Source organism: Hydra viridissima, unplaced genomic scaffold (assembly GCF_058129835.1).
Source record: "Hydra viridissima isolate aposymbiotic clone 2 unplaced genomic scaffold, HvirCarnegie_v1 scaffold_14, whole genome shotgun sequence".
In the NCBI taxonomy this organism is placed as follows: Eukaryota; Metazoa; Cnidaria; class Hydrozoa; order Anthoathecata; family Hydridae; genus Hydra; species Hydra viridissima.
Genome location: NW_028324313.1, coordinates 3,182,094 through 3,204,969, shown reverse-complemented (window position 1 = coordinate 3,204,969; position 22,876 = coordinate 3,182,094). Strand labels below are relative to the sequence as shown.

At 26.0% G+C, this 22,876-nt stretch overlaps 1 protein-coding gene across 4 annotated transcripts in view; it reads left to right on the top strand.

Annotated features, from left to right (window-relative positions):
* The window catches only part of LOC145192969 (uncharacterized), a 28,359-nt gene extending 8,009 nt beyond the window's left edge, over positions 1-20,350 (top strand). For 2 of the 4 annotated variants that reach the window (XM_090071384.1, XM_090071387.1), the window contains exons 11-35: positions 1,802-1,913; positions 3,337-3,411; positions 3,911-3,990; positions 4,608-4,711; positions 5,020-5,201; positions 5,348-5,500; positions 6,923-7,060; positions 7,229-7,356; positions 7,840-8,041; positions 8,274-8,375; positions 8,849-8,986; positions 9,152-9,256; positions 10,875-10,949; positions 13,980-14,149; positions 14,479-14,593; positions 14,806-15,054; positions 15,180-15,290; positions 15,526-15,624; positions 17,673-17,758; positions 17,993-18,099; positions 18,203-18,287; positions 18,416-18,458; positions 19,499-19,567; positions 19,660-19,812; positions 20,025-20,350. In XM_090071384.1, coding sequence (XP_089927510.1) covers positions 1,802-1,913; positions 3,337-3,411; positions 3,911-3,990; positions 4,608-4,711; positions 5,020-5,201; positions 5,348-5,500; positions 6,923-7,060; positions 7,229-7,356; positions 7,840-8,041; positions 8,274-8,375; positions 8,849-8,986; positions 9,152-9,256; positions 10,875-10,949; positions 13,980-14,149; positions 14,479-14,593; positions 14,806-15,054; positions 15,180-15,290; positions 15,526-15,624; positions 17,673-17,758; positions 17,993-18,099; positions 18,203-18,287; positions 18,416-18,458; positions 19,499-19,567; positions 19,660-19,812; positions 20,025-20,027 — 2,884 coding nt within the window. In that variant the 3' untranslated portion in view covers positions 20,028-20,350. Of the gene's footprint in view, positions 1-1,801; positions 1,914-3,336; positions 3,412-3,910; positions 3,991-4,607; positions 4,712-5,019; positions 5,202-5,347; positions 5,501-6,922; positions 7,061-7,228; positions 7,357-7,839; positions 8,042-8,273; positions 8,376-8,848; positions 8,987-9,151; positions 9,257-10,874; positions 10,950-13,979; positions 14,150-14,478; positions 14,594-14,805; positions 15,055-15,179; positions 15,291-15,525; positions 15,625-17,672; positions 17,759-17,992; positions 18,104-18,202; positions 18,292-18,415; positions 18,459-19,498; positions 19,568-19,659; positions 19,813-20,024 lie in introns of those variants that run through there. The other 2 variants (XM_090071385.1, XM_090071386.1) reach the window with 2 other exon arrangements.
* The last annotated feature ends 2,526 nt before the right edge of the window (positions 20,351-22,876 follow it).

Sequence of the window (22,876 nt, the reverse complement as noted above, 5' to 3'; positions counted from 1 at the left end):
CATTTGTTTTAAAAAACAAGTTTTAAAAAACAAAATGATGATGATGATGATGGTGATGATGATGATGATGATGATGATGATGATGATGATGATGATGATGATGATGATGATGATGATGATGATGATGATGATGATGATGATGATGATGATGATGATGATGATGATGATGATGATGATGATGATGATGATGATGATGATCATCATCATCATCATCATCATCATCATCATCATCATCATCATCATCATTATTACTAAGTTTAGAAGAGAGGTAAGTTTACAACAAATTTAGGAGATATGCTCAAAATTACAAGTGCAATCTTTCTGATCCTGGGAAGATTGTAGTTACCCTAAATTCAGAAATAGCTAACATTAACAAGCTTAATTGACAACTTGAATTGCAGTGTTGTATCCACTACTTATCTTTGTGTAGGCAATTTTATTTTATGTTCATACCCAATTAAAATATATTAAAATATATTAAAATATGTTAAAATATATTCAAATAAATTAAATTATATTACATCAATTAAAATAATAACTTTTTAACTAGAAGAGAATTTAAAGGGCTTTTAACTGTTATGTTTTATATTTTAGTCTGCTTGCCTCTTTCATTATGAATGTTACATGTCTTATGGCCTTTGTTGCAGATCTTCTTTAGATTGCTAAAACTTTGCAGTTTGAAAAAGTGCTTTTATATGGCCAAATATGATATATTCCTTTTATTGATTCCTTTTTGGAATCATTATTGATTCCTTTTTAGGACCATTGACAAATTTTATTTTATTTGTTCATGTTGACAACTTTTCACTTTATCTCCACTATCTCTTTACTGTTTCTTTATCACTCTTCTCTTTACCGTATTTCTTTACCATGTCTCTTTTTCTCTACACTCATCACCATGTCTTTTTATCTTTACTTTTTCTTTACAATAATCATTTTATTATCTTTTTTTATTAGCTAAAGCTGCAGCATGTTCTTGTCACTTGTAATTAAATTATGACATCATTTTTATCTTGTAATTAAATTTTTATTTTTTATCGACATATTTTTATCCTATAATTAAATAAAGATTATTAGTTATAATATATAATATAAGATATAATTAAAATAAAGATATTTTTAGAAAAAGAATCTTTAAAGTTTTTAAAAAAAAAATTTAAACGTTCATTTAATTTATAGCTTTTTGTAACATAATTCTCAATAAATTCAAATCTTTAAAAATCTATTTGTTTTAAACCTTTAAAAATCTATTTGTTGTTTGCAGAGAACATTTAGTACCTGTAAAACATTGCATAATAATTTTGTTTTTATGCAAAGAATGTTAGCAAGTAAACAAATAATTCAGAAATTTTTAACTCAGAATTTTCTTATTTAAAACTTTTTAATTAAAAAATAAATTTTGATAAAATCTGCACTTAGAACTTTAAAATCTGTATTTAGAATATTTAATAGTAAAAATATTTAACATGTAGTTCAGTTGAAACTTTTTTTTTATTTATAATAGATAAATTTATATACATTTAACTTGCAAATATAAGTAAATATTTAATTTATTTGGTACATTTATATATGTACTTACAGCAAATAATTTCAAAAAATGAGGATTTTTTAAATAGAGAATTAATAAATGTATAAATACATATATACAAATGATGTAAAACAATATTTACAAATAACGTAAAAGTAAATGTGTAATGAGTTAAATAGTAATTTCAGTTTTCGTATTTTAATTTTTTTTACTTGTTTATTTTTTTGATTAATTTATTATTTATTATAAAAATTTTTTTCAATAAAAATTAAGCAAAGATGACGATCAAATATCAATTCTTCATACAATATCATTGTTTTTAAAAATAAACCATTTGGTGGTAGAAGGTTTTCTTGGACAGATATGGGTGATTTGCTTAGAGAAGGTAAAATATCTTTAACAACTTTATGAAAATTTTTTTTTATTTCAAAGTGTTTTTTTATTTTAGAAAGAAGGGTTAGGTGATTTTAGTGTTAAAATTTGGTGGGTATAAGAGTTTTTAATCAGAGTGCTTAATTTTGTGCTTATCAATACTTAAGACTAATAAACCTTCTGTTAATTTGTCTGTATATTCTTATAACTTACCAAAAAATCAATTTATGTTGAATGCAAGTTATATGTTAGGACTGCCTGCAACAACAACTTTGTTAATTGATCTTGTTCTTTGAAAAACATAATTTACCATTACTTGTAAATAAGTGTGTCCCAGATGGAACTTAAAGATGGGCAATGGAAGTTCAAAAAACATTTTAATGTGTTTTGCACTTTAATTGCCCATATTTATTAGAACTTTTCAAGGCTTTTACAAATCTGAAGTCTTGATTTATGCTATTAAGAATCATTTTAAGAAAGAAAAAGAGAATGAAATCAGAATAAAAAAATTAAGAATATACATTTGTTTGATTTTTGACGCAATTCACACTACTTGAATATTTATATTCATTAATATTTAGTGAAGGTTTCTTCAATATTCTGAAACTAAGTATTAGTTCATAATTTTTATGAGTGTGTCTCCAGAAGTTTGTATAAATATACAGGTAGAAACTAAGGAATATGATTGGATTTATGTAGAAATGTATCAGAAACTTATAGACTATACTATGAGTCAGGATGAAAATCTACTTAACAAAGATGACATCTGTGCTGTAATATATTTGAACATTAACTTTAAATTTTCTGCACAAATTCTCTCCTCTTTTTTGACCAGCAATAAATTAACAGGTTTGTTATAATTTATGCCATATGTTGATATATGCTAATATAATAAGTTTGCAATAATTATCATAGTTCATGTGATCAAAGGCAAAGATCTTTATCTGAAATTCCAGTCCAGAATATTTTTAAAGAATTATAAGCAAATATAAAAAGAAAATATAGCTTTGATAAAAAGTAAAGCTTTGCTGGATATTATAAAAGCATTATTAACAAAAAAAAGGAGCTATGCTAAAGTACACAAAATTTCCTGTAAAAATATCATTTGAAGTAACAGTGAAAAACATTAAGCTGCACCCAAATTTCATTTTAGCAATTACAAATTTATATACAACTTTTAATGAAAAGATTACTTTGTTAGCTGTGTGATGTAAAATTAAAAGTTAAAAAAAAGAGATGTGAAAGTATTAAATTAAATTGGACCCGCACTTCAGATTTAAAATGCAGAATCAAATGAGTATAAAATTTCAGAAATAGAATGCTATGACAAGCCAGATGTATCATCTAATGTCTATGAATTGCAAAATATGTATTTATCTTGAACAATATGTTGCTTTTATTTTTTTAAGTAATAGATATTATTTGCTCATTTCTAGAAATCCATTTCTGTTACAAAAGAAGCAGATATTTTGCTTTGTGATTTGCTCACAGTTTATCATAAGTTGCATCAGGTTATTTTGTTTTTACTTAAATTGTGTTATCATAAATATTTATTATAAACTTTTTTTATGATAGCTTCATTTAATGATAACTCCTGTTAATTTACTGATACATTTAATGATAACTCCTATTAATTTACTGATACATTTAATGATAACTCCTATTAATTTACTGATACATTTAATGATAACTCCTATTAATTTACTGATACATTTAATGATAACTCCTATTAATTTACTGATACATTTAATGATAACTCCTATTAATTTACTGATTTTAAGAAAAAAATTTAAAATTTGAGTTGCAACTGTTTTACATTTGTAACTATTTGTAACTGCAACTATTTTACATTTGTAAAATATGTAAAATATGTTTGGCATCCATGTTTGTTTTTTTTTTCATTCAAAGTTTTCATTTATTATAATAAATAAATTTCCTGTAAATAATTACAAATCAACTTAAGTATTTTTTCATGAATTTTTGAACTTAATAAAAATGATCTTTATTTAGCTTGACAAACTCATGATGACATTTAATATTGGTTCAGAATTTGAGAATGGCATCATGCTTCAGGATTCTTTTATTGAGAAGTAAGGAAAAAAAAAAAAAAAATTTTTTTTAATGCTTTTTAATTAAAATCAAAAATAAAAAAATTTTTAAAAAATATATATCTGTTTTAAAAAATAAATATTTATTTTTAAAAATAAAAAAATATTTATTTTTAAAAATAAAAAGACTTCTTTTAAAACATATAGTGAAATTATTTTTTTTGAAATTATTTTTTTTTTTAGAAAGCGAAATGAATTTTTATTTTCATAGGCTTTGATTTGCATGATTAAATCATGAAAATTAAGAAATGTAGCCCAATGTTCTTGCTCTGATTTGATGCAGTTCCCCATTTAAAAAAACGAGAAACCCATTATTTTTAGATACAGTGTTGATGTTATTAATAGCACATTTTAAAAACTTCCTTTATAAAAGTATTAGTTATTAAGTAGGTGATTATGTTGTATGTAACCCTAAGGTTTATTAAAACTTGAAACTGCTGATATCTGAGTTTTTAATTTCTTTCTTTTTCTTTTTACATCCTTTAAGTTTTAAACATTTTAGAGTTTTTCTTTAAATGAATTTGTTTTATGGCTGAAAAACGTTGATATGTTAATCTTTCAATTTATCTTTTTTATTTTTGAAATTTACATATCTTTAGGTACTCAGCCACAATATCAGAATTAGAAGTATTGCAAGCATGTGCTCTTTCAGAAATATTTCTAACAAAACTTAAACAGGTATCAAAAGAAACATCTGAAGCAGGTAAAAATGGCAAAAATGAAAGGAAACTTTCATTAATGTAAATGTGAATTGATATATATGTTGCTGTTCTATATGTTGTTGTTAATATAGCAACATATAGCAAAACAACATAGAACAAGAAGTAGAAACAAAAAGCAAGGAAATAGCTATTAACAAGAAATAACAAGAAATATGTTATTCAGAGGTCCAGTCAGCTATTCATTTTTGAATGCAAATTTTCACAAATTCAATAAATTCTTGTTAAAAATACTAATTTAATTTTGTAGCTTTCAAAATTATAATTTATTGTTATCGCTAACTATATTTAGATTGCTTTATATTGGAAAATGAAGCATTTTTATTATGCTATCTGGTTCTTACTAATGCTTCTGTTATACCAATAAATGGTTACATGAAGCCTGCATTGCAAACTTTCATAGACATGCTAGATACTCTTAGCACTGAAGCCAACAGAATACACACCTTGCCTATCAAAAAGAAAGAATCCAAGGTTTAAAAATATTGTTATATATATTGTTATATATATTGTTAGAAGTTTAAAACTTTTCTCTTTAATTGTTTTATTTAATTTAATTGTTTAACATTTTTAATAATATTTATATATAGCATAATTTTTTATATTTTTTTTTTATCCAGATGAGGATCTTAAACACTTCACTATTGGTTAATTATAGTGTCTTAAGTGTTCAGTTTCTTTTGCAACAATACTCCCTTTGTGATATGAAAATGGAAATGAGGCTAATTGATGACATAAAGAATAATGATACTGCTGTGCAAAAATACTTAAAGGTTAGTTAAAATGTAGGACTAGGGTGTATTCCATGTTAGGAAATCAAAGAAAAGTAAGATAAACGCACAATCTGCAATAAAAATCTCAAAAAAAAGTTCATTTTTACTGATATCTCTAACAATATCATTTATTGATAAAATACTTTTCTGTTAGTAAGAAGCTGTCTATGGGCAGTTGTTTCATAGGATGTTGTTTCAATAGATGCAAAAATGTCTACTTTTATGAACTCTGTTTAATTTTTTTTTGTTCATTTTTACTTTCCTATTTGTTTAAATCATACACTTTACTGAAAATGGGGTGATATACTGTAATAGTTGCAGTTCATTAAAGTTTACATCGATGATATCTAATAATTGCAGAAATCTAAAACAAGATGTCTGTAAGACAGTAAATCTTATAATAGGTGGAAAATGAAAGAGAAAAAGCAATATAGTTCCAAATCCCAGGTGAACTGCTGGCAGTTCCACTTTCATGGTACTCTAGTTACTTATGGTTGGCTATTAAAAGCATAGCAATTCTTATCTTAAGTATAAGCTATCTTTTGCACCCACCTTGCAAACTTGGGTGTTCAAAATTGTGCAACTGTGTAGGAGTTTGAGGATGGTTTTTTTTGAAAAATTTACTTTATCTTGAAGATTGAAGTGTTTTTAAATGAAATTTTGCAATTCTTTTGATTTAATTTTGACAGTTAACACTGCCAAAAATCTTAATAGAATTTTAATCAGCATTTTTCTGTTTTTCAGCTTAAACAACATCAGTATTTAAACCCCCTTGTATTCTGTTGTTATAAGAGTAATTTCTAAGCTTAAAAATTTGCAAAAATTTGAATATTCTAATGATTAGTTTTAAAAAAAATCTTCTTGAACACCTCTGAGTAAATCACACTCAATCAAAATATAAATCAAAACATATAAATCTTTTTTCTTAGTTTGCACAGTTCTTTTAACATTATTAAACACTGTTTTCTCTGTACAAAAATGATTAGTTATTATTTCTAGAGTAAATATTTTAATGGCTCTTTCTTTCCTTATTGCATATTTGAAAATGCTGTTCTTGTCTTTTAACAAAATAGGGTTACATCTGTTATGTGTATTATTACCATAAGATGCTTAGATTCTAAAACACAATAAAAATCATTCAAAAATAAGAGCACTTACAAATTAGGCAAATAACTTTTTATGGCAGATACTCTGAGAATTTTAGTTTTCAATGCAAAAGGTTTAACGGAAAATAAGTGAGTTTAAAAGAAACTTTAGTGAGTATAAATCTTCTTTCTAGTATATATATGTATATACATACATATATATGTATGTATGTATATATATATATATATATATATATATATATATATATATATATATATATATATATATATATATATATATATATATATTAACAAGACTTCCTTTCTCACATTATAGGCCTGCCTATCTATATTAATGTCAGACACTGGCGATGGTACATGTAATCCAATCAATTTGGAAAGTTTGTTTAATTCATACCTATCAGACAAGCAGTTCAATTTTTCAAATCTTTTTGGAGGCTTTTCAAAATTTAATGTAAGTGCTTGTAAGAACAAAGACGATCAATCTTTTTTTCCTGCCTAACACATTGCAATTAAAAGTGTAAAGAATGTGTAATTAGTGTAATAATCAGTGTTATAATTAGTGTAAAGAATCAAATAATTAAAAAAAGGTCATCCAGTGTAAAGAATTTATTTGCTTTAGATTCTCAAGATGACTGAAGAAAGTCTCTGGTATTACCTGTTCCAATTAATAGAAGACAATTTTTTTGTTTTCACCAATACACCAATCATTAACAAGTATACAAATATTGCATGGAAAATTCATTACAGGTAATTTTACTTACAGAATGCTAAATACTAGATAAAGTTGTTGCAATACCAATACCCCTAGGTTTTTGCTCTAACACATTTCTAAGCATTAACTTTCAGCTTTATTATCATTATTATGAATTACACTAATACTTTTTAACAATTATGATTTAAGTGATGCTAATAGTTCTTTATAGTTATTAAGATCTGAGTGGTGCTAATAGTTATTAACAACTATTAAGGTTTCTCAAATTTGTATTGCTTACTATAATAGCGGTTGACAAAAAAAGTTTTATATATATATATATATATCTATATATATATGTGTGTATATATATATATATATTACCATAATGGTTGTAATAATAACAATTAAAACCATAATGATTTTAAGTATGTATATATATATATATATACATATTTTAGTCATTATGGTTTTAATTGTTATTATTACAACCATTTTTATTAAAAATAAAACATAACACCTGTTTGAAACCATTTTAGACATGATAAGAGTGATGAAGGTACATCTCTATACATGCTAGAATGCTATAACAGTATTGAATTTCAAAGCTCTTTAGTTAATTCAATAATGACAACATTTAATGAAATTATACCTTTCAAGTTTGTTAATGAAGAAAGTTTAAAGCAGACAAAATTATCTGAAAAAGTTGATCATATGAATGACATATTGACATTACTTCAGGTAAATGGTCTTAACCAAAAATTTTTTTTCAATTTTTCTTTCTTTAACAAGAATTGTTTTAAATTCACATTGAAACATTAACTTTCTTTTCTTTCTTTTTTTAGTTTATTTCTGAATAATTTTTTTTTTGTTGTAAAATTAAGATAAAAAAGAGAGATGTAACCTAAACATTACTAGTTATTTCTTGTTACAAAATGAAATTTAAAGTCTTCATGTGTTTGTACTTATTTAGGGGGTAATCTCTTTGCCATTGGTTTATTTTACAGAACCAAATTTGTATACATTGTCATGTATGATCTTGCATGTTCTTAAGCAATTTGAAACCACTCCTCAGGTGAGATAAATCAATTTATGTTTTTGCAATTTATTGATTTATCTTTTTTTTTTTTTTAAAGTGTAATACTAAAATGATTTGCAGTACATTTTATTTATCATATAAATAAAATGTTAAGTATTTAAAAAATATTTAGTATTAAATAAATTTCTAATAAATATTAAGTATTTAACCAAAACCATATCTCAATCTCTAAAATTCAATCAATTTCTAAAACTTAAAATATTCCAATATTTTAGATGTTTATATATATTAACTAATAGTTTCTTAACTTTGTGCATCACTCATTTTGAGTGATGCACAAAGTTAAGATTTTTTTTTCAAAAATTTTTTAAAGTTAAAAAAAGAAGATATTTTTTATTTTTGTTGAAAATTGACATTACTTAAAATAGTTTTGAAATATTTTTCAATATTTTAAAGAAAATATCAAACAAAACAAAGTTAATTTGGTAAATTTTTAAATCCTATTTTAGATAAACAAAGCATGTCTGGATTGCTTGCAAATAATTGCTGAAAGTATACTTTCACAATCCTACAATAAAAGTTCAGTTATATTTCATGAAATCTTAAAGTGTGGTTTTAATTTTGCTATGTCAATATCAGATGCAGAGGTAACATGTTTATTATTGAAACAAAAATTTTTTGTAGTATTTGAGAGGGTTTGTATTAGCTATAAAAATATTTTGTAAATTGGCTTCTTAGCTTATGCTTTAAGCTTTATTTTAAAATTATTGCAATCTAATAATATGAGTAAAAAAATAGTTGTTTTTATCTAGAATAACATTTGGGTGAATGAAGGAGCTTTTTTTAAAACATTGTTCTCTGCCATTATAAAATATTCTATGAAAGATGCAACTTTAAATGCAGACCTTGTCAGAAGTGTGAGTAACTTTTTCAGGTTTCTTTATAATGAGAAAAAAAAATTTGTGCTCATTTTATTTTTTATTTTTTTTGTTTCCAGTTTTAAGATTATTACCTAGCAACGGCTCATTATATTATCATAAAAATCCTTTTCAAAATGGCAAAATTATAAAATGGCAAATTCATTATGGAATAATTGCAAGAACCTGCAAAAACAAGACAATCATATTGAGCAAAATCATTCTTTTCTATTTATAAATATTGGTTGAAGAACATGAAAGTGAATAGGGAATTAATTACCCCAAAATTAATCTTTGATCAATTACAATAAATTTTTTTTTTGTCACCGTCATGTCTTAATTTTTTTGTTTTAAAGTTTTTATCGTTAATTGCCCAAAAAATAAATGATTTTTTAAGCTAATTGTGTCTCAATATGTTTGGATAGACTTACCAGGCAATCTCCTACCACAAAAGCTTTTTTTTAAAAAAAATTTCAGTAACTTAGTTCTCTTGCAAATGTTTCACTAAGATGAGAATTTAGGATCTTCAATCTGTGAAAGAATTTTTTGACAAAGTTGAGGTTTAAAGACAAATAGAAGAAAAAAATGGAATGCAGTTCGGAATATTAATGGTTTAAAGATATTATGAAAGAGCTTACTTGTTGCTCTTACTGTTTAATTAATATTCAATTTCATATGAAGTTGAATGCTTTAATGATTCAAAACTTTCCTTAAAACCTACAAATGTCCTCACAATTTGCTGAAACAAGTTTTCAGGTGTTGTTTTATTTCATAAGAGTTCAAAATAGGTACTGAGTGTAAACTTTGTCATTTAACTCTATATCTTTGAAAATTGTTTTATTGCAATAGAGACAAAGAGAGTTGACTGAAAATGAAATTTATTCAAAATAAAGTTTAATCTTAACTTTGATCACTGGATGAAAGATAAAATTTGTTGTAAAAGTATTAAATATGTGTTTTGCAATTAAAATGTAGTTAAATGTTGAATCTAGTTTTTAAAAACTTGCATAAACAGATAATAAACATGGGAATAAAGTTTTTTTTTAAATACAGCACACAATTCTAGTTGAATTTGAATTGAACTGAAGTTGAACTGAAATTTTTTTTTTTTGTTAGAGCCTATTAACGAAAGAAAAAACTCAGGTTTTTTTATTTTTCAGGGAGGAAAGAACAAAGCTAATTTTGATTGAGAAAAATAAAGAAACCAAATGGAGAGAGAGACAGCAAATTAATATTTGATATCATAAAAATCTTAAAATAAAGTCATAACTGGAGGAATTTGTAACTAACCTGTCGCTTTTAGTTCAGTAACATTTTCAGATATTTACTGAAAATGGAAATTTTAGTTAAAAATAAGAAAACCTAATCTTTTAAACAAATGTCACTAATAAATATTGAATGGGATTATGGGACAAGTACTCCTTAAAAAAAATATTTATAAACAAAGCAATTAGTGCTGTAATTATTTAATTTGAAAATCTTGAAGTTTTATGCACTAAAAATTTTTTTTTTTTTTTTTTGAAGAAAAACAATTAATTTATAATTTATCAAAATGTTATGTGTAATTCTTTTTTAATATTATTTAGCATCTATTACTTATTGTATTATTTATTATCAGATATGCTCCCATGTAGATGCTCTCAATCCTAAAGCACTTGGTATTGTGGATAGCCTTTTTCAACTAATGGCTTCAGTGAGTATATTTAAGAAAAATGTATTAATCTAAGTATATAACAGGGTGACCGGAAAGTTCTGTAAGTACTTCACAATCAATTTATTTTTAATGTAATATACATAAACTACTGAAATTACAGTAACAGATAAAGTAACATATGTAGTGTAAGTATACCAAGAATTATTCAAATTGGTCTCCTTTACAGTCCACTGTCAATCATAATCCATGACGGCATGATTGTATGGTGACACAAATTGTCTCCATAGGAAATTTTTACCATTCGCAGATCATCATTCGTTTCATGGAGGCCAAGTTGTGATGTTGTTTAGCATTGACCTTGGACTCCAAAATACCCCACACGCAAAAATCAAGTGGATTCAGGTTGGGAGAGGATGGAGGCCACTCATTTATCATAGGAAAAATTAAAAATAAATTGGTTGTGAAGTACTGACAGAACTTTCCGGTCACCCTGTATATCAATTATGGTAACTTTAGTTTTTAATTCATTAAATCAAAACAAAATGTTTTCAGTAGTGTTTCTTACCCGGATAATATAAGCTTATATTTTTTTTCCTTACCTGTTATCATTTGATTTTGGGTAATTAGACATTTTTAAGTTTTCCAAAACTCCTGTAAATTTCTTAAATGAAAAATGTTTCTTTAAGGAAAAATTCCTGTAAAACTCCTTTAAATTTCTTAAATTTTCTTGTTGGAATTTTGACTAAAATTAAATCAAAAGATAATTAAAATTTATCTCATTTTATTAGGTTCTATTGCTTCCATCTTGGTCAATAACTTTGCAGTTAAAGTTATAACACTCTTCTAGTATGCAGATAATGTATGATAATGTATGCAAACACTCTTCTAACATGTGATAGCTAAAAATCTGGACAAAATTAGAAACAGTATAACTTTTTAATGGAGTCATCTTTTTTAACAATTTAAAAAATATAATAACAAAAAACATCTTAAAAATAAAAATAAATAGATTTATAAGTTTTTCATGCCATGACGACAAACAGTGTCTACTCTTGTAAATGTGGCGGCAGTTCTATGTCGATTCTTTTAATTGAAAACTCTATTCTAAAAATCTTCAATTGGACGTAATTCTGGCACATTAGCAGGATTATGCTCTTTTGGTACAAATTCAATATTTTTTGCTTTAAGATAAGTTTGTACTTTACGTGATTAATGCGACGAAGCTAGATCAGGCCAAAAAACAATATTGTCATTTTTATAATGTTTTTCAATGAAATTCTCCAATCTAACAAGACATTTTGAAATATACACATCTTCATTGACTGCTTGGCCTGATGGAGCAATATACTGCTGAGAGATTCCCTTTGTAGATAATGCTATCCAAACAAGTAGTTTAGGCTCAAATTTGTCTTTTCTTTTTTACCTTACATCATTTGATGCTGCATTTATGTCAGAAGAGTAAAATCCAGCATTTCCAGAAATATTAGTGTTGCTCAAATAAAAATACAATTCATCGTCAATAATAATAATTTTTTTTGAAAAATCAAAACCAACCTGCGGCACTTTAAACAAACAGCTGCTTTTTGAGCCAGTGTTCTTTTTGGTGTTTTTGTTTTTTTACGACAACGAATGCTAGTCTTTCAGTGAATAATTTTGCATATGTAAGGTTGTGATACATGAAATCATTTTGCAAGACCACACTGTGAAATACCATCCTTTTGATCAATCAATTTTTTAAGGCGCTTTATCTCTTTTACAGGCATCTTTTTTGCTTTGTGACCACTTCCGACTTTTCTTTCTGGTCCTATATTGTTCCCCTTTCTTTTAAGTATATTATAAATAGCAGATTTTGGTATGTTCTCCATTTGAAAATGATTTAAAATAAAGTTTTTGTCATCCAGATGCAAATCCAAAAAGGCATACACTTGTTTTCTAAAGGAGTCTTTGTTACAAGCTTTTTTTTTCATTTTTAACTATTCCTAAGTAAACTATTTTTTAATAATACATTTAAAGAATTAAATTTGCAATAAAATAGAAGTGATTGCAATTTAATTAAATTTTTCCTTTGTATTTTTATATTTACACAAACTTTGTTCAGGTTTTAGTTCTAAAATGTTAATAATTCACAAAACATAGCTAAAAAAAACAACGTAGCTTAAGTAAAATTTCGCAAAAGAAAAAACCACATAATAGCAATTTAATGAAAAGTCCCTTGTATTGATGCAATAAGCAAATTAATTGCTTTATTAATGCCCTAAACTTCAGACAAGTTGCTAATTGTTTTGCTTAAAAGAGTATTTAAGTCAAATGGTTACATATTGTCATAAAATCCACAAAATGTCAAAGATCAGTTCATCAAAGTATTTGTTAAAATTTTGAGCTTTATTGATTTCAAAGATTCAAGAAGAATGTTGTTTTTCTATCAGTTTTGATAAATCCACTTTAGTCATAATCTGTTGTTGCATAATTCAGAACTTTGCTAGGTCATGATTGTCTAAATTCAAGTAGGATTTGGACAATCACACTTAGCAACAAAGATTACTGCAATAGTAACTTTAACCTCAAAATATCTAGTCCTTTGGGAAGGAAAAACCAATGAATTAAAAATAAGAAAATTATCATCCACCTATTTTTTTGAAAAGGCTCAAAAAAAAGGTGAAGAGCTGATTTTGAAGTTAAAGAAACAATGTGAAAAATGTGAAAAAAGAAAATCTCTTTCAGAGTTTTAAAGTCTGAAAAAATTTAAAGCTACTCAGATATGAACAACTTGGTTCTAAGAACAATAAAAACCAACAATAGTGGGGTCAAAAACTTTTTTTACCAATCGAATTGTTTTTCATAAGAAAAAAGAAACAGATTTGGTGATCTTGTTGATGCTTATTTATTATCTCAGTTTTTTTGCTGCAGTATTGAGTAGAAATGATTAATTACCCAAAATTTCTTGGATAAAATTGCCAGCTAACTGGCTTTATTTTTTTAACCCCAAAAGGAAATACACATTGATAATTATAAATATTTTGAAATTTAATTTTTTTTTAAATTTTTCATTATATGTAACATTTGTTTTAGTTACTTGCTGATCCATTGATAACATCACGAAGTGAACATGCTACTTACCTTTTATTGACAGAAGTTGGAAAACATGTTGTAGAGTACATTAATAAAACTGGTTTTGAGTACAAATCGAGTTCTTTGTTTGTTTCACTCTGTAAATGTATCCAGATTGCTCAACAAAAAAGGTGAATGTTATTTTTTCGGATGCAACAAATAAGTTTCTACTTATGCTTTTGCACTTTTACATTTAATGAAGTTTTTTTTTTCTTTGTTGATGGCTTACAATGAGCAGGTACTTACATCTGGGGAAGATAAACTTTCACATCATCATCTCATCTAGGACTAATAAGATCAATTTTTCATTTTCAAAATTTTCATTTAAATAGTTGTACTTTTTTTTTGGTTTACCATTGAAATCTCACTCATTATTTTTTTAAAATATATTGTTTTGATATTGATTGTTTAGACCATATTGCAATTTTATAGGTAAATTTCTTTTTTTATTATTTTTTAGAGGAGAAAAAAGTCTTTTAAAAGATTTAGAAGATGATCTTGTTGATCTTTTTTTTCGTAATTCATGTAAACTGAACAAAAAGTTGGAGTTAAATGAGATTGAGCTGCAAATTCAGGTTGGTTGACATAAATTAAAACTTGTCAGTTTATTTCACTTACATTTGTAATTTAAACTTTAATGTTGTTAATTTTAATAACTTAAGTTTTTAGTAAAATCATGAATCTATTTAATAAAACCCTTTGAAAATGTTTTAGAGTGTATGTGAGAAGTTTTGTTTGCCTATAATCTTAAGATGCAGCTAATAAAAGTATTGTCTATCCATTTTAGCAACTTGAATTACTTCAGCTATTATATTTGTCTCCTCTTGAGTTCACACTTCGACTACGCTCAACAATTCAATCAGATGAAAGTCTTCTTGTTTCTAATTTGCTTTGTTCTAAATTTGAAGATCCAATACTTAATGGCGATTCCATCAAGTTGTATATTGAAAAAAGAAATAGTTTAGTTGCATCTATTGTCCTCATGGCAAATGAGCAAAAGATGTTAGCTTTGTTAACTATGCTAAGTGATGCCCTTGTGAGTATGTAATCTTTAAATATATTAGAAGTTAAATTGTTAAGTTAAAGATAACAAAAGTTCTACTATGTATGCATTCTTAAAGAATAATTTAATTGTTGTCATTGTGTAACAACTTTAAACAGGTGAAATCCTTACAAAATGATGATTGGGATGTGGTTTTAATATGGGTCATAATTTTGAATTCAAAATGGAAAAAAGCCCATAAAGTTGTGCTTTGGAATGTTATGCCCAAGGTAAGACAAATGCAAATATTTGATTTGTAATTTGAAAACCATAATTCTAATCAATTTTGAATAAAAAAGTTTGTTGTTAAAAAAGAAAATGGAAGATAAAAGTTAAAAAAAAAATTCTGGAAAAATTATGATAAATATATGTACGTGTTTGCATAAGTGAGGTTTCTTTTAAGTTAAAAATAATTTTTATGCATCATAGAGCTGTAAAGGTAATTTTCTAACATATTCTCTGCAGGTTATTATGGCAAGTGTTCATTTACTTTCTCATGCCAAAAGATCTGAACAAGTGGTCTCATCACTAAAGCAGCTCATTGCTATTGTTAATATAACAAAGGTTTGTCTTCAAGTTTTGTGATTGAGTATAAGATTTTTAAGTTGTTTTTCAGGTCAGTTCATTCATATTACAAAAGAAATTTTGAAAGATGATTTATTCATGATCACAGAGAACACAAGATCATAACTTTGGCTTCTGCCAAAGTTAGGCAGAAGTCAAAGTTTCTGTTGGACTCTGCAAACTAAAAAACAATACTTTATTTTTACTTTCTGAACCAAAGTAATGTAGTTGAAGAACAGTTCAAAATAATATAATTGAAGTTCAAAACAAAAAATTTATTCACCAAAGTTACTAAACTCTAAATACTTAAAATAAATTCAATTGGATACTAAAAATTTATTCAAGTGTTTTTACATCAAAGCAATTTTTTTCACTTTTTAAAAGTTTATTTGTAAAAATTTATAGGCTTTCACTATTTTAAAAGTTTATTTGATCAAATCTGTTGTCAAAAGCATGTCAAATGAACAAAATAAATCACATCAAATTTAAGTTTAATTGAATGTTCTTAATGACTGTTATACTGAGTGTTCTCAGTATGACTCAGTATTTCCTATATAGCTCTAACATTTTTTTTTCAGTAAGTTTACAAATTGAGTAACGTTTCTGTTAAACCATTGGTATGAAGTCTGTTACTTTGAACCTACCCTGCCTGACTAATTTGACTTTCAAAAAAATTTGTGTCTCTGTTATGCTCATTAATTTAATAGGTTTTAATTCTAATTTCAGACATTTAGTTTTTTACCAAAAGCTCTGCGTTTACCAAGCTTTTGCCTTGAGGTGTGATTATATGCTTCACTAGCTAGAGATTTTGCTGCTCTAGCATTCTGTGCATGAAATATGAAGTTATGATAAAAAATTATGATAAATAATATATTAATATTATATTAGTTAATATTGTGTTAATGTTTTTAATTTCTTTTTATTTGTAACTGTTGCATTAAACTTTGTGTTGTTTTCTTGTTTACAAATAGTAAGTTGAAGTTAAAGGTCTGCCAACTTGTTTTTCCTGTCAAAAACTTGTTTTTCCTGTCAAAAACTTTTTTTTGCTGATCAAAAACATTCTGTGTAATTTCCAAAGTTTTAGATTGTGATACATTTGCTTTTTTTAAAAGTATCACATGTGATTCTAAGTGTTTTTGAAATAAAAATTTTTAAGGTCCCAATAAAATGACTTTCAATCTGAATGATTGCTCTGGTGGAAGATAGAAGTATTAGTGTGTTAGTAGTTCTTGATATTGTGCCCTTAGGCATTCTAACTGTATCCACAGCTTTAGACAGATTATACCACTTTTGCCATTAGTAGCATCTGCAACTGCTTTTCATTCTTCTTTTGATTCTATGACACTTGGTTTTTTTATAATTAGATTAAATTTATATATTTGCATTTCTACATAATTTTTTATTAAAGTTGTTTTAATTGTATGTTGTATTGGTTTAATATTTTATGATTATAAAGAATTGGAATATACCGTAATCATAATTATGATATATTCCAGTTCTTTATAATCATAAAATATAGTATAGTCTGCCAAAAAAATTGGTCTGTAGATAAATATGGTGAAGTATGAACTGTCATAATACTTTGTAACTATGCTAAAATTTACTATTATAACTGCACTAAAATTTACTGTTGCTTATATAGATTTTTTTTTTTTGTTACTTGGCAATCAGTTTTAACAAAACAAAAAAATCAAAATTAGATATGCGCCAAATATATTATACAAGTTTGGTGCACTACTGAAGTACAAACATGGAAGTTGCAAAATGAAAGATTCACTGTTGCTATATAATTCAGGTGTTTTAAATACGCCTTAAAATTGGTCTAACCATTACATTTGCAATCAACAAATAGTTGATAAATATATTAAAATGTTAAATGCATAACTTGTAGGAGGAGGGAGGGGGGAATGTAAATATATACATTTAGATTGGGCATTTATTCAGGGAGTTAAGGAAAAGCGTTGTTAATAGAAGTGAAGCATATATTAAAAATACAATGTACTTAAAAGTTTTTTATGGGTACCATTTTTAAAATTTTTTTTTCTTAGAATTCATTAATGTCACAATACATCACCTGCATTTTCCACGTATTTCCTGTTTTGCATTCGGTCATTAAGTTGTTAAGTAATGACAGGTAATATTTAGTGATTATAGAATCCATAATAGTTAACTCTTTTGGATTCTCCATTTTTCTTCAAATTTTTTTCCTTTCTTCTTTGAGCCCAAAAACAAAGTTTATTACTTTATTTGATTGTTAGTTGCAAGCATATGTTATATTAATCATGTTAATAAATTATGTTATAATTGATTATGTTAAATTAGGCACATTACAGATTTAATTTTTTTTCTTTTTTCTTTTTTCTTATAGATTTACAGAGATATTTGGTTTGATGTATGAGTTAGCAAGTCAGTTGCTTTTCAATCATCAAACTGCCATCAGTTCTACAGTTCATTCATTTCTAAATTGCGCAAATGATATCTTTTCTATTTATTAATCGGTATTGCAAGTGAAAAAAACCCTGCCTTTATTTCATCTAAAATTTTTTCATAAGCATTTTCTTGACTCTTTTCTCTTTACATATGCTTCAAAATTTGATGAGTTACACAAATATTGATGGCCATTATGATGAGGATGTGATGCGTTGCTGTGAACAAATAGCTAGGTGAATTCTGTTTGCATGCATTTTATCCACCAATCTATAATATTTGCATAATCTATTTGTCTGTTTGTATTTATAAAATCGAAGCCTGAGTTAATTTATGATTTTTATTAGATCTTTTATATTTTCAGACTTTACCGTGAAATTGGTAGTCATAAATCTTTGATTTGTAAGGTAAATGTTTGATTAAGTACTGTTTTTGATATTATTATATATTATATATTATTTTTCTTCATTATTTTTTACAAAGTACACTGAGAAAATACCAGAACCTTTAAAATTTAAAGAGTGATTTTTCAAACCAGATTTTTAAAATAGTTCTAGTAAACCATATACGTAATAATAAATTAACAATAAGGGTTTTGACCTTGACATAACATAAAACCTGGGGATCTCTCTGGTTACTTACAATCAAGAAAATTTATGCTCTGGAAAAGATTGTTCTCCCTGTTTTATGCGACATCTAAAAACTTTCTTTAATCGGAAAGAGTCTTGATAATTTATACGCATGTACACTGTCCTCCAAAACTAAGAGAGCTCTAAAATAAAATAATTTTCCAGGAAACAAAAACCTTTAAAACAATTATAAACAGTTTTAATTAAAAAATTATTATTAGATATATTTGCTAGTAATTGTGGAATATATTGTACTCACTAGAGACTGTTACGTTGGAATCACCAAGATTAAAGACTGTCCACAATGATAATGATATATGAGATTTTTGACCACTTAATTGATTTGATCATTTTTTAAAATTGTTTTGAAGCAAATTTATCTTCCTTTCAAACATAAACGTTGTTTTAAAAAAGTTGATTGAAAAAGAAGAAGTGAAAAAGTTCATTTTTGACGAATGGCTCAAAAATCGTGGCCAATAAAAAAGCAATTAAAAATAAAAAAGCAATCTCCTGATCTAAATGCTTTATGAAAATTTATGAAAACAATATGATGATAAAGTATATTTGCATGGTTGATGCTGAAGAAGTGTATCAGGAATTTCAAACTGCCTGGTCACAAGTAAATCAAGTTCGAACTTACAAACTTATCGACTCTATGCCTCATAGATGTACTAAGGATATTAACAATAAGGGATATGTCATATATATATATATATATATATATATATATATATATATATATATATATATATATATATATATATATATATATATATATATATATAACATAAAAAGATATTATCGTTTCATTACTTTAGTATTCTCCGTATCTGATTGCTGATTATGTTCGATACGTTCAAAGTGGCACATTGAATGCAAAAATGAAGGTATCAGTGTGTAATCTCTTTTTTAATCTTTAATTTTTCAACTTAATCTTTTTTTTTTATTTGCTTTTCTTAAAAAAATTTTCTGTCTTTAGACATGTTTAGACGATGGAATATTTTGTATACTGGATACTTGCACTGAGTACGAGTTCTCTTTGCTCAATGTTTTGCTTGAGAAATCAGAAAAAGAGCAGTTTATGGTAATCAGAAGAAACTTCGAGAAGCACCACAAGTATCAGGGAAAAGCTGTAAGACATCTCGTTAGTTATCTTATATTCGTAAAGTTTTGTTGCTTGTTAAGAAGTTTCTATATCTTTTTATAGAAAGTTCATTTGATTTTTTAAAAAAAGTGTGTACGTTTGATGTCATATTGTGTTTTTTTTTGGGTATGTTATATCATGTATATTTATCTATGTCATCTATGTTTGTATGTTATCTATGTTTTAAAATTAACTTTTAGTGAGCCATAAAACAGTTTTGCTACACCCGAAAAAACGATTTGAATCAGCCTCAATAACTTTGGGATTTTTAAACTGTTGTTGTACCCCAGCATTTTTCTTTCCCTCACAAAAAGATGTGTCAAAGTTGCAGTTCTTTGAGTTTTGGTTGTTCAAAGATGAATGACTCAAAAATTTTTTTATGTTTGGGAAGATCTCTTTGTATGCAAAAACAACCTATGATTATGATTTATATGGTCGCTCTAAAAATCAATGGTGTTTTCAACAAGCGATCTTATAGCTCTAAATTATGCTCAGGGGAGAGAAAATAAATGAAATTTTGATAAAATCCCTTTTTTTACTCGTATTTTTTTGAAAATTGAACACCCTGACTAACTCAAATTAAACAAGTTTAAAAGATAAGAATAAGAACTTGGTAATCTTTTCTAAAGTTAATCGTCAGTTTCTTGTAATAGTCCTTACTCCACGAATGGTGATGGGGTAATATCTCTCTTAGAATTAAAATTACTTTTACACCGGACGATAATTTGAAAAAACCATATCCAGTACCTCCCTACTTTAATTAAATGACGAAAATGACATGCTAATTAAAGCATTTGCAGGATAGTCATACCTAAGGTAGTTATGACGAAGACGTTTTACACCGTAATGGCTACTCTTGTTACACTAGATTTCTTTCAATTACTCTCCACTTTGTTAAATTAGGTCTAAAGGAGATCTAAAGAACCGTGTTTTTCAATAAAAAGCTTTTTTATGTGATAACAGTTGGATTTCTGAAAAAAAGCCATCAACCAATAGGAGATTATTAGTGCTGCTAACTCTCGCTCTCGCAAAACTTAACATTCTTATTTCTTGGCTATATTCTCATAATACTTGCTTGTGATTTTCCAACCGCCATCTTGCTACATTGATACGACAATCTATGTAACCTTTTTTTGTATATTGTTTTTTAGAAACAGTCTGTTTTTTTTTTTGTTTTTTTTTTTATCAATTTTTCACTCAAATAAGTTGATATACAGTTTGAAACACAACACTCATATGACATCCTTAAAGAACAACAGAAAAAGTAATTAAAGGAAAGCATGAAAATTATTAAATTTAATCTCCTAAAGTGCTGTTGTTTTTATTTTATGCGTAAAACCGCGTACGCGTGAATATATAAGGCAATCAAGAACAATTCTTGATGATTGGTGCTGTTTTCGTTTTTTCGGAGAATTATCAGTAAGCATCTCCTTACTCGTCTAAAACGTGAGGTGAGAAGACGGGTTCTTTTTTTGAATTATGAAAAATGTCTAAAATGTCTTTAGAAAGCGTCTTTTAAAACGTCGTTTCGTAACTATTATCAACTCAGTATTTATAATAACAACAATAATACAAAGAATTTAGAAGTATAATAAAAGCAATAAACAAAAAATCATATATAAGTAATAAAAAGAATCACCAAATATTTACTAAGGAATTAAGAATATCATCAAGTTAATAAAAATTATAATAAAGTAATACGGATGAAAAAAAAAGTTTTTTAAAATATTGAAAATATTAACTGTATAACAATAACACAAAGAATTTTAAATATATTAAAAGTATTAAACAATAATAATGATAATAATAATAATAATAAATATTAAAAGGTGTTTAAAATAAACAATAAAAATAATAATAAAAAGTTTTAACAAAGTTAATAAAAACTGGAAGTCATTTAAAAGTTAAAAGTAGTGTCTCTTTTTTTTTTGGTAAGAAGTTTATAAAATGTATTTTGCTGTTGTTTCATTTGTTTCTCAGTTTAAAATAAAAGCATATTTACCAATTAACAACTCTCCATTTGAGGCAGTTGATCAAAATAAAACTTTTTATCTGCTTCCATCTTTTTGATTTTTTTAACAACTCTCCATTTGAGGCAGTTGATCAAAATAAAACTTTTGCTTCCATCTTTTTGATCTTTTTGATCTGGTGCATTCTTCAGCTTCAACCATTACACACTCTTCCATATTTGATTCCTTCATACCAGGAAATGATACTTTCACAGCATCTTTAAGCATTTTAAATTGAAGCTGCATAAAAAACACTTTGTCGATTAGTCTTGAGGTTGCATCCTTGCCATCTTCACCTCCAACTTGAGATAGTTGTTGCACCTGTATAGAAAAAGCAATAACAAATAAGGATCTATCTTTAAAGAATTTAAGCAATCGTTTAAAAAAATTCTGTTTAATAGCTCATTAAAAATTCAACAACAGTAAAATTTACCAAATTTTTTCAGTAATTTTCCTCCTGTAATTACTCTTCTACTATTTCAAACTTATTTATGCTCAAAAAAGCTGTGAACTCTTTGGTGTCATTTTGCACCACTCTGCTCTTGCATAATTCATTCATAAAAACTGCAAACTTTGTCATAAAATTAAGAAGAACTTTTTTAAAATTATTTTAAAAAATAATTGAAAAATATTGAGTAAAAGTCACCTACCCAAAATTAGTTCAAGAAAATTCGTTATTGCAGCTATCAAGCTCAATCATTTTAAAATTTAGCTGCTCTGGATTAATATTTATTACTTCTTTGGATTACTATTAAAACCTAATTATAGAATTTTAATCTTCAATTTCTTGTTTACATAAATTTTCTTAGTAAACATGCATATCTATTTTATGGGTCAATTTCATTTGAAGCTCTCTATACAAATGGTAGAGCAACAAAGTAAAATATCAAAACCTTTTAATTCCGTCTAAAAAAGAAATTCAAATCTTTTTTAGACAAAATTAATACCCACCGAAGGGATTTCTCGAGATACGCTTTAAGCAATAAACTCAATTTTTACAGATCGTAAATGCATATTAGATGAGTTGATTTTCAAAGGGTAAA